This window comes from Acomys minous (genome assembly GCF_964271855.1).
Source record: "Acomys minous genome assembly, chromosome: 14".
NCBI lineage: Eukaryota > Metazoa > Chordata > Mammalia > Rodentia > Muridae > Acomys > Acomys minous.
This window is the reverse complement of record NC_140496.1, coordinates 42650067-42667501: the sequence shown is the minus strand read 5'-3', so window position 1 is coordinate 42667501 and position 17435 is coordinate 42650067. Positions and strand designations below refer to the sequence as shown.

Sequence of the window (17435 nt, the reverse complement as noted above, 5' to 3'; positions counted from 1 at the left end):
CCAGCGGCAGTGGGGGAGGGCAGGCTTAAACATCTGGGCTGCACCAGCCACATCCTGGGCCATGGAAGGTGGGACTGGGCAACACTAGAGCTCCAGAGCTGTTTGGCAGCTAGGAGGGCCTCTTGGGAAAGTAGGCACACATCCAGCACAGGAGATAAGCAAGGATTTCAACTGTGGGTGCTGCCAGGCAAAGAGAAAGGGGTGCTCTGGTTCCTCCTGGAAAGATGAGGGTGCCCGTTTTTACAAAAGAATCCTATGCCCAGCCTGGCAAGCAGGGTCAGCCTTGGTCCTGGATGGCTGCCCTTGCGCTCACGTCTTCTTTGGTCTGGGAACACTGAGATGGGCTCACCCGGGGCCATGGAAACGCACAGGCACAGGCAGGCATAAAAACATGCATGGTAGAGGACTTGGCTAATGCATGCAGCCCTTGGTTCCATTCCCAGCACCACACAGAACAGGCATGGAGCGTATTGGTGTCACTTGGTACTCGGGAGGTAGAGGTTGGAGAACTAGGAATTCAAGGTCATTCTCCATTACGTAATGAACTTGAGTCCCCCAAGGGCTACGTGAGACCCTGGATCAGAGGCCAGCAGCATGGTGCAATGGGAAAAACTGCTTGCAGCCAAACCTGATAACCTAAGTTAGCTCCCTGAGCCCCACATGTTGGGAGACGAGAACTGACTCCAGCAAGCCTTCCTCTGACTTCCACACAGGCAAAGCACACATATGCACATGAATTTAAAAAAAAAAAAAAAGGTCTGGAGCTAGCTCAGCAGTTAAGAGTGCTGTTGCTATTCCAAAGAACCTGAGTTCCCAGCCCCCACTAGTCCCCACATCAGGCAGTTTACAACTGCCTTTAATGCCAGTTCCAATGGATCCCATGCCCTCTTCTGGCCTCTGAGGGTACTGAACACACAAGATGTATCACACACACACACACACACACACACACACACACACACACACACACACTTATTTATTATGTATACAATGTTCTTCCTAATGTGTGCCTGCACAGTTCTACAAGACAGGCAGATCCCTGAGGCTCTGGTCAGGCCGGCCAGCCTGGTAAGCCTGCCAAACTCCAGGCCAGGGAGAGACCCTGGCTGAGAAAATGAAGGGAGAACTAGCGAGATGGGTCAATGCTGATTTGCAGCTGACCTGGACTTGTTTACCAGCACCCACGTGGCAGCCCCAGCTATCCATAACTCCAGTCCCAGCGGCTCTGGTGGCCTCTTCTGATCCCGGAAGGCACACACGTGCCGTACATGCATATTTGCTGGCAAAATACCAAAATACTAACACACAGAAAATAAATAAGTCCTTCAAAAAGGACAAAGAGGGCTAGCAAGATGGTTCATTAGATAAAGGGACTTGTCACCACCTCCACATGTACATTATGCCATGTGGAGGAATGTGGAGGAAACCTGCACTCCAGATCACATTATAGATGGTTGTGAGCCCCCATGTGCTTGCTGGGAATTGAACTCAGGACCCTTGGAAGAGCAGCCAGTGCTCTTAACCTCTGAGCCATCTCTCCAGCCCTATAAAAACATTTTCTAAAGGCCAGGCGTGGTAACGCACGCCTTTAATCCCAGCACTCGGGAAGCAGAGGCAGGTGGATCTCTAAGAGTTCGAGGCCAGCCTGTTCTACAAAGAGAGTTCCAGGACAGCCGCAGAAACACAGAGAAACCCTGTCTTGAAAAACAAAACAAAACAAAATAAAATGAAAACAAAACAAAACAAAAAAACCCAAATTTTTAAATGTCAAAAGGGGGATGTAACACAGGTAGAAGAGTGCTTACTTGGCATAAATAAAGCCACAGACTTAATTCCCAGGACCCTTGTCTGAGGCAGAAGGAGCAGAAGTTCCAGATCATTCTTGGCTCTCTTATGGGTTGAAGCCCTTGGCTACATAAAACACTGTCTCATAAAGCAGATTAGAACCACACAAGAATCAGCTACAGCCAAGAGGTGGAGGCGCACGCCTTTAATCCCAGCACATTCTGGAAGCAGAGGCACAAGGATTGCTGTGAGTCTGAAGCCAGCCTGATCTACAGAGTGAGTTCCAGGGCTACAGAGAAACCCTGTCGGGTGTGTGTGTGTGTGGAGAACCAGGTACAATGGCACATACCTGTAATCCCAGCACTCAGCAGGTCTCACTATATAGCTCTGACTGTCCTGGAACTTGCTATGTAGATCAGGGTGGCCTTGAACTCACCAAGATGCACTTGCCTCTGTCTTCCAAGTCCTGGAATTAATAGGATGCACAACCACACCTGGCTTGAGGATCTTGAGTTTAAGTTAGCCTGGGCAACACAGTAAGACCCTTTTGGTGGTGGGGGGGGCGGTTTAGAAAAAAATTAAAACACATACACATACACATACACATACACATACACAGAGGCATGTGCCTGTAATTCCAGTGCTCAGAAGCAGATGGAAGGAGTTTGAAGCCAGACTGGATAACCTTGGGAGAATATACTTTTCTTTTTCTTTATTTCTTTTTTTATTTCTTTTTCTTTTTTTTTTTTAAACAGGGTTTCTCTGTGTAACCTTGGCTGTCCTAGACTCGATTTGTAGACCAGGCTGGCCTCGAATTCACCCGCCTCTGCCTCTGGGATTAAAGGCATGCGCCACCACGCCCGGTGGGAGAATATATTTTTCAAAAAGTGGAGGGAGGGGATATCTGCAGAGATGTCGTTTGGTAAAGAGCTTTCCCCCTGTAACCATAAGAAACTGAGCTGAGTCCCCAGAACCACATTAAAAGGAGAAAATATCTGGATGGACGTTGCGGTGAACAGTTGTAACTCACACACCGGGGAGACAGCACAGGCAGATCCCTGAGGCTCTGGTCAGGCCGGCCAGCCTGGTAAGCCTGCCAAACTCCAGGCCAGGGAGAGACCCTGGCTGAGAAAATGAAGGGAGAACTAGCGAGATGGGTCAATGCTGATTTGCAGACGACCTGGACTTGTTTACCAGCACCCACGTTAACCCCAGTCCCAGCGGCTCTGGTGGCCTCTTCTGATCCCTGAAGGCACCATGCACACACATGACATACATGCATATTTGCTGGCAAAATACTAACACACAGAAAATAAATAAATAAATAATACACACAGGAAAAAAAAGGACAAAGAGGGCCAGCAAGATGGCCCATTAGATAAAGAGACTTGTCACCACCTCCACATGTACCCTATGCCATACATGTGCCCTCCCCACACAAGATAAGTAGGTTTAATTATTTAATTATTTATTTAAATTAATTATTTAAAAGAGAGGGCCAGTAAGATAGCCCAGTGAGGAAAGATTTTTAAGAACCTGCATCCAGTCCTTGAAACTACCTCACAGAAGGAGAAAGCCACCTCCTCCAAGTTGTCCTCTGACTCCCATGAGCATACTATGGCACATGTATCAGCCACAAACACACACACACACATTAAATAAATGTAATTTAAAAAAAAAGCCAAATGGACAGTACTCAAGGAACAAAGGTGGCCTCTGGCCTCCATAACTAGGGGGCACACAGAACACCTTCATGAACACACATCCCTCACACACAAAGAAGACATGCAGAGTAACACTCCTGGTCACACACGTAGACACAAACATCCCTGAATCACAGATTGGGATTCACGCCTCACCACTACAGCTGCCCAGGATGCAAGAAACCTATACCCATCCTTGTCTATGGGGAGGCCTGGCCAGGGCCTCCTGGAGCCAGTGCTCTGGCAGGCTTAGGGAAATGTTTCATTTGCAGCTGGTCAGAGAGCCAACCACCCCACTAACCTGGTCCCTGATCCTGAATGCAGCCTCTGTGCCCCTCTAGGGCAGCCAGCAGAAGCAATCGGTTGGCTCAGAGGGTGGCTGTCGGAGGAGGGAAGGCCACACTGACTGAGCCACATTTGTTGGACGAGAGGTCTCTGGGGCCAGCCAACTTCAGCCAGAATCCTACTTCACCTCTGTTACTTCTAGAAGCTTCTCCCCAGACAAGTCACAGGGGAGGAGACGAAGGAATAAGGTACTGTGTCCCAACTGATATCCACATCACAGGGAAATAGTGTGGACCCTTTAGCTTGTGTGCCCCATAAAAAGCAAACTCTCAGTTCCTTGTGCAGCCTGGACGTAGGAGCTGGGCAGTCATGACCTTCTGGTTTACGACTTCCAGTACTGTCACTGTCACACTTTCAACTCCACATAGCTACAGTCACTACCACAGTGTCACGTGCACAGCTACCCAGCCTGTCGTACCCTCGGCCACACTGTCACACACAGAAATACCACCACACCCAGTAACTCCAGTGACCTGTGTCCTCAGACCCACAGTCTCACACATCCGCTCAGTCGCCCTGACAATCTGACCCCACGCTGTATCAATGTCACTCTGACACGCTCAGTCTGCATGTCCCTTGCAGCTGTCCTGGCCATGTGGCTACACAGAGTCACTGCCCTGATCAGTCATAGTCAAAGGGAGCGGGTCCAATATCTGCACTCTCAGGGCGGGGCACACAGCTGTCCTCAGATCAAGGTGGCCCAGATGGCACAAGACAGCCTTGCAGCCGGCTAGTTACAGGCCGCACTACCCAGCCCTATTGCAAGTGACAGCTACTCCTTTCCCTCACACTGTCCCCCCATACCCACAGTCCAGACAGAGCTACAGTGAGGCAAGGTGAGGGCACACCACAGCTACACGGACATCCTGTCATACAACAATCGCCCGCCTCAGAGGCCCCGTCACAACATTTAGACAGCTCCTTAGCCATCCCAACAAGCTGTTGGGTGTGTTGCTGACATGCTCACACAGCGCCTCGATTGTCCTCAGGATTCCCCAGACCTGAGTCTTAGAGAAAGGGACAGACTGAGGCTAAAATCCTCCCCCCCCCCCCTCCTACTGGAAGCAAGCAGAGTAGGAAGCAACTAATGGAAGCGCAGCTGTTGTCAGTAGGTGCCAGCCCCCCCCACCTCATGAATATTCATCAGCTGGGGCTCTCCTGAACCTATAGGGAGTCCAAGGTCCCAGGCAGCTGGGCACCCCCTTCTGTGCCAGTAGGCCCTCAGGTGAGGGGGCTCTGCCAGAATTCTCGAGTCCTTGGAACCCACACCCATTTCTACCCGCAAGTATATTTGAGATAAGAGTTTGAGAACATGGACCCCAGACACACAAACTCCGAGTCACACTCGATTTAACACACAGCCATTCATCAGTACACTCCAAGCACAGCAATAGGCAATGTGAACTCACACACAGTGGCACTCCAACTACAGACACCTACCACATACACGGCCTTGCCCAATAAGATGACTGCAAACAGACACACCGTTACAATGTCTCCCTAACACTCACCATTACAGGCAGACGTGCAAACACACACACACACACACACACATTTCCAAACTCATAAACAACAGCTTGTTGTGTGCAGTGCTGAGACAGAACCCAAGGCCTCAAGCACACAAGCAAGGTACCCTAGCCATCCCTAGTCAGCTTTTTATATTTTATTACGTTTATTTATTATTTCTCTGTACGCATGTATGTAGGCATCCGCTTGTGGTAACAGTCCTGTGGAGATCGGAGGGCAACTTGTGGAGGGGGTTCTCCTTCCACCAAATGTCCTCCCCAACAGCTTCTTGGTTTTTCTTTGTTGTTGTTGTTGTTGTTGTTTTTGAGACAGGGTTCTTTGTGTAGCCTTGACTGTCCTGGACTCGCTTTGTAGACCAGGCTAACCTCGAACTCACAGCGATCCACCTGCCTCTGCCTGCCTCCCAAGTGCTGGGATTAAAGGCGTGCGCCACCAGTGCATGGCCACCAGCTTATAAAACACACAACTATCCAAGCACTGGGGCATACACTTCCACGCACACACACAGTCCCACCATCTATCAAATACAAAAGCACAAACATAAACTATCTCCAAAGCCCTTCTCTCTGTCTCTCTTTCTCTCTGTCTCTGTCTCTGTCTCTCTCTCTCTGTCTCTCTCTCTCTGTCTCTGTCTGTCTCTCTCTGTCTCTCTCTCTCTCTCTCCCTCCCTCCCTCCGTCCCTTCTCCACCCTGAACTTTACAGATGGGAAAACCAAGGCTCCGAGAGGACTGATGGGACTTTTTGAAGATGGCAGTTCCTCCTGACTCCAGGCAGCGGCAAGACCGGGCGCCCCCTTCTGGCTCAGACCTGCAAGATCTGTGCGGGGCCGCGGCGGCGCGCGGGGGTGGGCACGCGCCTGATGTAACCATGGCACCCTCTTGGCACGCGCGGCCCGCGCGCGGGGAGGGCGGGGCGGTCGCGTTACCATGGCACCGGCCGGCCTCCTGAATGCCGCATTGTTCATCGCGGCGCCCTGGCTGGGCTGTCCCGGACCCACCCGGACCCACCCGGGCTGCCCTAGTTGGAGTGGGTACGAATATGGAGAGACACCGATAAAGGGAGAAAATGTGGAGATGAAGATAGAAAGAGGAGGATCAACAAGATTTAGGGCTAGGGAGGCACGGACAAGAGAAGGCAGAGTGGGGGTCTTATAAGAAAGCGAAAGGGGGTGGGGGGCAGACCAACAGGGTGACACACACGAGTAAATCCTACAGGGGCTCGTGAGTTTGAGGCTAGTGTTAGTTACGTATGCAAACTCTTTTTTAAAAAGCAGGGAGGGGAGCCGGGGCGTGGTGGCGCTCACTGGCCTTTAATCCCAGCATTCGGGAGGCAGAGGCAAGTGGATCACTGTGAGTTCGAGGCCAGCCTGGTCTACAAAGTGAGTCCAGGACAGCCAAGGCTACACACAGAGAAACCCTGTTTCGAGAAGAAGAAGAAAAAAAAAAGCAAGCAGGGAGGGGTCAGGAAGGCAAGGCGGGAGGAGTAGCTGCACCGGTGGTGGCTCGGCTGACAGAGTGAAAGCCTGAGGGAGGACCCGAGTTCGGCTGGCTCCCTAACACCCACATGTAAAACCAGGCAGTCATGAAAGCACAGGCCTGTGGTACTAATACTCGGGAGGCAGAGGCAGGTGGATTCTAGGCGTTGCTGGCCTGCCAGCCTTCCAGGTTCAGCTAAAAGGCCTGTCTCAAAAGATTAAGGTGGAAAGCTGGCAGGCCGAGCTTTGTGAATTCCAGACCAACCTGGTCAACATAGTGAGTCTCAGGCCAGAGAAGGCTACAAAGCTACACACCTAGTCTCAAAAAGGAAAGAAATGGCGCTGCCGGGCAATCCTAGCACTCCGGGGAGTCAGAGGCAGGCAGACTGCTGTGAGTTCGAGGCCAGCCTGGTCTACAATGCTAGTCCAGGACAGCCCAGGCTACACAGAGAAACCCTGTCTCGAAGGAAAAAAAAGAAAGAAAAACAAGGGAAACGATTGAGGAATACAGTTGAGGTCAACCTTTGGCCTCCACACACATGTTGCATGCACACACACACACACACACACACACACACACACACACACGCACGCACAAACACACACGTATACTAGAAAAGGGGGCAGGTGGGGGCCGGAGAGACATGGGTGGAGAAAAGCAATGTTTAGAATCCAAGAAAAAGCGATGGAGAGATGAGAGAAGCTTCCAGGAGGACTGACAGTAGACCAAGCAGAGGCAGAGCCAGTGAGGGAGATAAAGGAGAACTGGTTTGAGCAGGAAAAAAACCAAAACTCCTGGGGTGGGGTGGGGAGGTTCACGTGCCTGGCAGCAGGATGAAGCAGGGATGGGACCCCAAGTTAGAGGAAGCCAGGTTCAGAGAGACTGGTGGATCTACTCATGGGTTGACAGATGCAGGGCCAGATGTGTCCAGACACCACAGGGACTGTCCCAAGAGAGGCTTAGAGATTCGATTCCAATCCCAGCTCCAAGTGTCTAGGGCCCCCCTGTCCTGCCCCCTCTCCACTGGCTCAACTTGATCCTCCCGGGATGTCTTCCTTGTCCTGATAATAAGGCATCACACAGAGACAGAGCCTTTCCAGACACTTCTTCGGACACACCAGAACGTCTTCCCCCAGGGACACACATTATAGTCTTTATAGTGTTCATGGGCACACCCATGGCAACCCACTTGATACAAGCATAGAAACATATGACAGAAAACCCTACATCCTCATCAGAGTACCATCCAGTTATCAGATAAAATCACACACCTTGTAGCCAAGGCATGGTGGTGCACATCTTTAATCCCATCACTCTGAAGGCAGAAGCACACAGACCTCTCTGAGTTCAAGGCTAGCCAGGACTACATAGAGGAGACTATCTCAAAACAAAACAAAAACAAAAAACCACTTTCACAAGTTACAGGGACTGTTGTCTCAAGGGGTCACCCTGCTCCATCTCATGTTCCTCAACATCTTATACCCTGTCTGTCCAAGACACTCGTTTGTAGGAGTTTGGGAGGCAGTGGGTCCACTCTCCAGATTTAAATTGTGAGAGCTGAAAGACATCAGCCCTCAGATGAGATGTGGGGTGAAAGGAAAGAATAAGAATGTTACTCTGAGTCTCCCTCAAAAAGTTGGGTCACTTAAAAATAAATAAATAAATAAAAAGGTTGGGTCATGGCCCCAGAGCTAGGTCAGTCCAGCCTAAATCTAGACCAAGGGCGGCCCCTGGTGGTCAAATGGTGTATGTACACCAATCTTTAGGGGTTGTTATTTGAAGGCTTAATTATAGAGTCCCCAGGCCGAGAGACTGGTCCAGGATGAGCACACAGAGACCTCAGCCTCTGTAATCCATGGCCTAGAGTTCATGATCACAGTCTAGGTTCTGGGGGTCAGGGTCAGGCTGAGCAGTAAGGGACATGCTTAGAACCCCCTAGTGAGAGACTATGGGGACAGGGCTGGGGCAAGAGAGCTATTTATCTAGAATGTGCCGGTTCTGTCTCCAGCACCAGAAGGGATGGATGCTAGACTCCAAAAAACCTTCCGATGTAGAAATCCAGATCCAAGAACACAGCATCCAGAAGTCTAGATCCCAGTGCTCAGAACCAGAACCTTGAACTGAGAATACAGCTCAAAGAGAGAAACCAAACACAGGCCCTCAGTATCCGTGAGCCCTGGGTCATGGTCAGAACTTTCTCGATTATAGCAGGACTGGTGATAGCAGGCACAGACCAGACTGAAGGGGCAGGAGAGACTCTGGGGTGAATTCCACAGCCTCCACAGCTGCTGCTGCTGCTGCTCCTACACACACACACACACACACACACACACACACACACACACACACACACACACTGTAGATTCATCCACACCATACATAGAGTCTGTAACTGTAAGAGCCACAGCACTAATGCCCTCTGTGCACATCCGCACTCACACCCTAACACACCATCACCCAAAGGCAGGTGAAGTCTCTGCCATTCCTCAGCATCCCCACAAACATGCTTACCTGGGTACCCTTACAGCCACAGCCACTCCCTTCCTCCTTCCTCCCAAACCCTCAGACACACAGAACAGCAGAGGCTGGGATGAATGTGGTGTATACTTAAATTGTGTGAGCATGCGTGTGTATACACACACACACACACACACACACACACACACACACACACACACTACCCTCTTACAGAGAAGCCTCATGCCTTGGCAGCTACACAGCCCCTGGGAACCAGACCCCAGGGATGGGGCTCACCGTGCACCCCTTACCCACCCCAGCCCTCCCCTGCCTGGCCGGCTGGCAGGCTTTAATACAGATGCCAAACTCATAATTGTAACTGAGGGTGACAGGGTCACCTTGAGCCCCAGATGCTCACAGGATGACAGATGGCGTTGGCAAACCTGATTAGCGGCCCCCGGTGCCAGAGCCTGTGGCACCTGCCTCCCCGCCCCTCCCCCCTGCTCCCCCAGCACTCATTACCCACCCATTACTGGGACTGGGGGGCAGCAGTGGGGGCCGACTGGCACTGCCTGGGAGGGCGCAGTGACTCTGCTCCCCCCTGGCACCAAGGTTCCCAGCTGGCTCTCCAGGCTGGCAGGAGGTGGGCACAGCTGAGGTGGAGGGATGCAGGCATCTTGTGCCCGCCAGAAAAGGGGTGCCTGGGTTGAGCTGCCAGATCAGACACTGCATGAGGTTTGCCACCAAGCTCTAGGGACAGGCAGGAGAGCGCTCCCCCCACCCCAGGGCTCCATGACCCTCCCTCTAGGACGCTCTTGGGAGCTGGCAGCCAGGCAGGTTCCCACCCCACTGTTCAGGCCTGTGAGGTCAGGGGTCGAAGCTCCCACGCAGTGCTGTCCCATCTGTTTCCTTGTGGGGGGCCCTCCTGTTCCCTCACCTGGAGCCTTCCTTCCTGACGCAGGAAGAGGGCTGGGGATGGTGGAGGGGGGGGGGCGCTTGACCAGCTCCCTCCACCCTGCACTGGGGGGGGGGGGCATTTGGAGGCGACGCTGCCACATGTCTCTGAGTCTCTGCCAGACGGGCCCATCTGCCAGAGCCCTGGTTCCAGCCGCCCAGAGCTAGGCCGCCTGGCTGCCGCACACCCTGCCCCCCAGCTGAAAAGGGAGCCCCTTACTCTGGAAACCCTAGTCAGAGAGACGCACGCACAGCTGGATTTAGCCAACCTTTATGATTCCCGTGGAACGCCAGGCTAGGGATTCAGGATGGGGCAATAAGGGAAACCCCAGCTACTGTCAATGAGCGAGGCAGCTGCGCGCGCGCGCGCACACACACACACACACACACACACACACACACACACACACACACACGGGTCGCCTCTGGTTAGGGCCAGGTTTTCCCAGCAGCTGTTTCCCGCTTGCCTGCTATAGTTTTTGTTGTTGTTGTTGTGGTTGCTGCTGCTGCTGCTACTACTACTGCTGTTATTCTGATGTCCCTAGAACGGGGTCATCTTCGCTGAGTGTCCGGGGTTGGGTGGTGCTGTCATCTTAACAGTTGGGAGTGTCTGGCTCGGACAAAGAGACACGGTGCCGCCTAGTGGCTAAGAGCGGAACCTCAGGCTGGGGGCGGGGCTTAGCGGGGGAGTTGTGCTGCGCGTGTGCAAGGCCTGTGTCTGGAACACCGTCCTCCCCCCCCTTCCCCCCAAAAAAGTGACGGTGCCTCAAGGGCTTCGGTTTCCTCATCTGCAACATGACCCGAGGTGAAATTCTACCTTTGTAAGACTGCTGAAGACTGATCCCTGAGGACGACGTGAATTTGTGTTTATGGAATAAATGTCCCCTCCCACACGGGGCCCTGCGAATCACACACTATAGCTAATTTTCACCTTTTTTTTTTCCTCCACATATCCTGTAAGAATGTAACCCAGGGCTTCATGCATGCTAGGCAAGCTCTCTCCCGCTGAGTTACACCTCGGCCCCACATGCTATGACTAAACCAATGTGGTCTAAACCCATGACTGGGAGACCATGTCTAGTGTTCTGGAAGCGAGATGAGGACGTTCTGGGTCTGTCCATCTGTCCTTCCAATCCTGTTCTCTCGACCTCATTCAGGCCACGTTCTTTCTACTGCGTCTCCTGCTTCTTCCCAGGGTTCGTGTCCTGCGCGTTCCTCCAGGATGCTCAGCTCACAGCTTCGGGCGACACTGACACTTCTGGACCAGCACGGTGGAAATCCTCACCCTCCTAGGGGACGGTGACTGGCCAGCTGCACACCACAGCACTACCGATGTCCAGCGCTTTCGAGCGGGCACACAGCTGTTGCAGAGGACTACAGGGGTGGGACCCGAGCTGGGAATGTAGAAGGAAGGACAGTGGCCGAAACAGAGATGATTAAGGACCCGGCCAGCTGTGCACCCAGGCCTGGAGAGCACCTGCAAGCAGAGACGGAGGACAGTCAACTCTGGAGTCCGGGAATAGAGGGAAGGGGTGGGTTCGGAAGGCAGATATGGCCCGGCTTTCAATCCCGAATCATCATCTTGCCTATGTCGCCTGCGGCAAGTTACTCAACTTTTTCCAGGCCTTTTTCTTGGATAAAAAATTTCCAAATCCAAGGCTGGGGAGAGTCAATGGAACTATGTGGTGCAAGCGTGAAGACCCGAGTTCAGATCCCCCAGAACTCTCATAAGATGGGATGCACGACTGTAATCCCAACACTGGGAGGGTGACAACAGGAGGACCCTTGGGCTTACTGGGCAAGCCAGCCTGGCTGAATTGGTGAGCTCAGGGTTCAGTGAGAGTTCCTGACAAGGCATGAGGGAGCAGAAGTGGCCCAGTAGTTAGCACTCACTGCTTTTTTTCTTTTTCTTTCTTTTCTTTTTGGTTTTGGTTTTTGGTTTTTTGTTTGTTTGTTTGTTTTGTTTTGTTTTGTTTCTGAGGGTTTCTCTGTGTGTATCCCTGGCTGTCCTGGACTCACTATGTAGACCAGGGTGGCCTCGAACTCACAGTGATCCTCCTGCCTCTGCCTCCTGAGTGCTAGGATTAAAGGCATGGGGTACCATGCCTGGTGCTCTTTTTTTTTTTTTTTTTTTTTTTTTTTTTTAAGGGACAGAGTTATTGAGGATGCTGAACATCAACCTCTGGCCTTGACACACATGTGTACCTATACACACACACTCATACAAAAATCATCCAAATTAAACTACATAGCTGGGCCTGATGTTGCAGATATGCACATCAGAGGCATCCCAGAGGCCTGGACAGGGGATTTCAAGATCAAGGCCCATGTAGGAAACTTACTAAGACCTTGTGTCAAGATAAATGGAAAAACAGAGGTGGGGGTGTATAGCTCAGGAGCAGAGCACCTGCCTAGCATGCACGAGGCTCAAGTTCCATTCCCAGCACCACAAAAAAATGAATAAATTAAAAAAAAATCAAGTAGGGGTTGAGAGGCTAGAGATGGCTCAGCAGGACTGTTTGCTTTTTCAGGGGACCTGGACTCTTTTCCCACATGGTGGCTCACAATCGTCTATAACTGCAGCTCTGGGGGATCTACAGGCATTAGGCACACACCGGGTAAAGGTATAGTAGGCAAAACATACACATTAAAATATTTTAATTTTTCATGCTCGCTTCGGCAGCACATATGCTAAAATCGGAACAATACAGAGAAGATTAGCATGGCCCCTGTGCAAGGATGACACGCAAATTTGTGAAGCGTTCTATATATTTTTTTTTAAGTTTACATTTTTCACAGCTGGGCTGTAGGTAGGTCTCTGTGAGTTCCAGGCTAGCTTGGTCTATAGAGCCAGTCCAGGACAGCCAGGACTACAAGAGAAACCCTGTCTCAAAAAATATTTTAAGTTTTTAAAATCAAGCTGGATATGGTACCCATAATCCAAGCACTCAGGAAGCTGAAGCAGGAGGATTGCCATGAGTTTGAGACCAACTTTGGCTACGCAGTCAGTTGGCCAGCCTGGGCTATAGTGTGAAACCCCATCCTTTTTTTTTATTGTTTACAATTAATTTTGTTGGGAGTGGCATTGTTCGTGTGCCAAGCTGCCCACATGGAAAGAACAACTTGTGGCAATAAGTTCTCTCCTTTCACCATGTGGGGCCCAGGAATCAAACTCAGATTGTCAGGTTTGCTGACAAGTGCCTTGACCTACTGAGCCATTTCTACACATACACACACACACACACACACACACACACACACACACGCACGCGCGCACACACGCACGCGCGCACACACACACACACACACACACATACCACATAAGGGTCAGCAAGATAGTTCAGAGGGCAATGGCACTCAATACCAAGTCTGACAACCTAAATTCAATTCCTGTGACCCACACAGCGAAGGGATCCAACTCCCACAAGTTGGTCCTCTGCCCTCCACACTTGGGCCGTGGAACACCCAAGGAACACGAGCACACAGACACACACACAAACACACACAAATAAGTGTAGGATTTATGTGGTGTGCACCTTTAATCTTAGCACTTGGGAGGCAAAGGCAGATGGATCTCTGGGGTCAAGGCCAGCCTGGTCTATAGAGCTAGTTTGAGGATAGCCAGGGCTCTGCAGTGAAACCCTGTCTCAAAAAAAAAAATTAATTGTAGGGACAAGAGAGATGGCTCTCAGGTTAACAGAGGACCCAGACTTGATTCCTAGCACCCACATGGCTGCTCACAACTGTCTGTAACTCCAGGTCCAATACCTTCATGCAGACAAAACACACATAAAATAAATTAACAAATGTAATTACTTTTTTTTTTTTTTGAGACAGGGTCTTACTATGTAGCCCTAACTAGCTAGAACCTACTGTGTAGACCAGGCTGGCCTGGGCCTCCCAGAGAGATCATCATGCCCAGAAAAAGAAAAGAAAAAGAAAAGCTATGTGAAACCTTTAAATTGTTTGTTTGTTTCTCCTTCAGATAGGCCTTGTGCAGCCCAGGTAGACCTCACATTCACTGTTTAGCAGAGGGTGACTTTGAAGTCTTTATCCTTTTGCTCAGCGCCCCAAGTGTTCCACTGTATATGCCCAAGGACTTGGGTTCCACTCCCAGGACAAGAAGAAGAAGGAAGAGGAGGAGGAAGAAGAGAAAGAGGAGGAGGAGGAGGAGGAAGAGAAGAAGAAGAAGAAGAAGAAGAAGAAGAAGAAGAAGAAGAAGAAGAAGAAGAAGAAGAAGAAAGAAAAGCATCAACCCCATCCATGCTGGCCCCTGCTAAGCCCAGACTGGATGTTCTGCCTTCCCTCTGAAAGTTTCCCTATTTCCAAATGAGGAGACTGAGGCTGGGAGCTGCCTGAGACTACACAGCTGCAGGGGAGGCCGCCAGCCTACAGTATCTGTGCCATCTGGGTCAGGTGCAGCGAGCTAGACTCGAAGCCAGAGTTTCATTCCACCGGGGGCAGCCATTGGCTGGTAGGCAGCAGAAACAGAGTGGGGAGTGGGCACGGTGATGTGTGTAACCCCGGGACTCAGAAGTGGGGGGTCACAGGGGACCCTGGACTATTTGGCGAGACCTATCTTGAAAAGGAAAAAAGAAAAGGAAAAGATTTGGGTCCCAACAACGTCGGATAGGGGCTGGAGAAGTGGTGCCCTACTGAATGCGGCTAGAGGCAGTCTGCGTGAACCCACGTTTATCCCCTATAGGAAGTGAGGAAAGGCTTAGAAGGCAAAGCTACAGACACCGACAACAAACCAAACCAGGGTTTGAACTCCGCACAGAATAAGAATTCCCAGAGCCCTTCTCAAACACCAACTGATTGTACATGTGAAATTGTTCCTTGTTCAGGCTGCCCTATATATGCTACTAGTCAGTCAGTTAACAAACACTGAGTGTCCACTATATGCCTGGCACTGTTGTAGGACATGGGGACAGGACTATGGGGAGGAAAAAAAAATCAGATAGCCTCTGCCCTGGATTGGGGATGTGGCTCAGTAGGTGGAGCACTTGTCTAGAATTACCTGAGGTCCTAGGTCCCACCTCCGACACGGCATAATTGGGCTGGTGGTGAATGCCTGTAATCTCTGCATTCAAGAGGTAGAGACGGGGAGATCAGAAGTTTAAATCCAGCGCCAAGCTACAGAAAACTCTGGCTAAAACGACAATAATAATCTGCCCCAAGATGGGTGTGGCGCCTCATACCTATGATCCCGGAGTTAGAGGGCAGTCCAGTACAAAGCCAGGCTACATGCTGAAATCCTGCCTAAACACACACACACTGCACACAAGAAAGTGTGTCGTGTGTCAGCAGTAAAGTGAGCAGAGTGAGAGGAGCCCAAATTGGGGAGGTGAAAGAACACAGATTCCTGTGGGCTCTGAGAGCCTGGCCTCCTGTGGGCTCTGAGAAGCTGGACTTTTGCTTAGAGGAAGGTGAGGGCCACGGCAGAAGGGACAAGGGACCTGCCTCTTCCTGACTGCTACGTAGGATGTTGGACTCAGCAGCTGGAGAGACGTCTCAGTTGGCAGAGGTTGCCTCACCCACGAAGCCCTAGGTTCTCAGACCAGGTGTGGCTGCCTGCCAGCATGTGTGAGGTGAAGTCAGCAATGGAAGCTTGAGATTTTTAGCTACCTAGTTTCATCCTGGGCTACATAAGTCCAGCCTCAAGATCATTTTAGCTAGTAGAGGTCAGCCTGGACTACAGGAGCCCATGCCTAAAGAAATAAAAGAGAAAGAGAAAGTAGACTCGCAAGATGAAGATGAAGGACAACCACATCCATGAAAGTGGAGAAACTTTTGCCCTATTTGGTAAGAAACCTGAAGTTCACAGACACTTAGATGGGGGATTCAGGACTGGAAACTTGAATGTAAATCTGTCTAACCACATACCCTGTGCTCTGTACATCGCTGAGAGTGCCCACCACCACCACTGCACAACCACAGACACCACTACCACCACAGGCACTACCATCACCACAGACATCACCATCACCACAGACACCATCATCACCACAGACACCACCATTACCACAGACATCATCATCACCACAGACACCATCATCACCACAGACACCACCATCACTACAGACATCATCACCATCACCACAGACATCATCACCACAGACACCACCATCACCACAGACATCATCATCACCACAGACACCATCATCACCACAGACACCATCATCACCACAGACACCACCATCACCACAGACATCATCACCACAGACACCACCATCACTACAGACATCATCATCACCACAGACATCATCATCACCACAGACACCACCATCACCACAGACACCACCATCACCACAGACATCATCATCACCACAGACACCATCATCACCACAGACACCACTACCACCACAGGCACTACCACAGGCACCACCATAGGCACCACCATAGGCACCACCATAGGCACCACAGACACCATCACCATAGACACCATCACCATCACCACAGACACCATCACCATCACCATAGACACCATCACCATCACCACAGACACCATCATCTTCACCACAGACACCATCACCATCACCACAGACACCATCATCATCACCACAGACACCATCACCATCACCACAGACACCATCACCATCACCACAGACTCACCTGAACAAAGGGCAGAGCCTTACAAGTCTCCCGGAGCACTTCTTGAGGTGCCAAGGGCAAAGACATGCCAACAGCTGCTTTCTGCCCTCCCTGCAGCTCACCTGTCCCTTGCTGTTTGTTCTGCCGGCTCAGGAAGGCCTTCCAGCTACCCAGGGCAGAGGCCGCCATGGGAGAATCCAGAGTCCAGCTCTGATTAGTTGCAGCCCGGGACTGAGCAGGGGTAGCTGGGTCCCCAGGTCTTCCTGAGCCTGTGGGCAGCCAGGCCCCACTGAGCAGACCCAGCAGCGTGGTCAACAGGCCACGGTGCATCACTTAGCTGTGCAGTCGTTTGGCTGGCTGTCTTGGAGTGGGCTCAGGGTCCTGGCCGATGGACCCTGCTGTCTGGAGTGTGAAGCCGGGTCCTCGGAGGGTCCTGCTTTTCACCACTGTCCCCTCCTGAGAGGTAGTTCTGGGAGCTCCCAGCAGGGAACGAAGGGAAGCTGACTTGTCCAACCCCACAGCTCCTCCCAGCCTGCTGGGAGACCCAGGGGGGCCTAAGCCCTGCTCCATGGAAACCGTGAGAATCAAGGAAGG

The 17435-nt window shown here is 51.4% G+C and overlaps 1 protein-coding gene across 1 annotated transcript; it reads right to left on the bottom strand.

The window, feature by feature from the left end:
* Positions 1-11478: 11478 nt before the first annotated feature.
* DAND5 (DAN domain BMP antagonist family member 5) lies at positions 11479-17171 on the bottom strand (the record flags this gene model as incomplete). Its single annotated transcript, XM_084756536.1, has 2 exons — positions 11479-11724; positions 16863-17171. 2 exons carry the CDS (start codon positions 17169-17171, stop codon positions 11479-11481), a joined length of 555 nt encoding a protein of 184 aa, XP_084612662.1.
* Between the last annotated feature and the right edge of the window lie 264 nt (positions 17172-17435).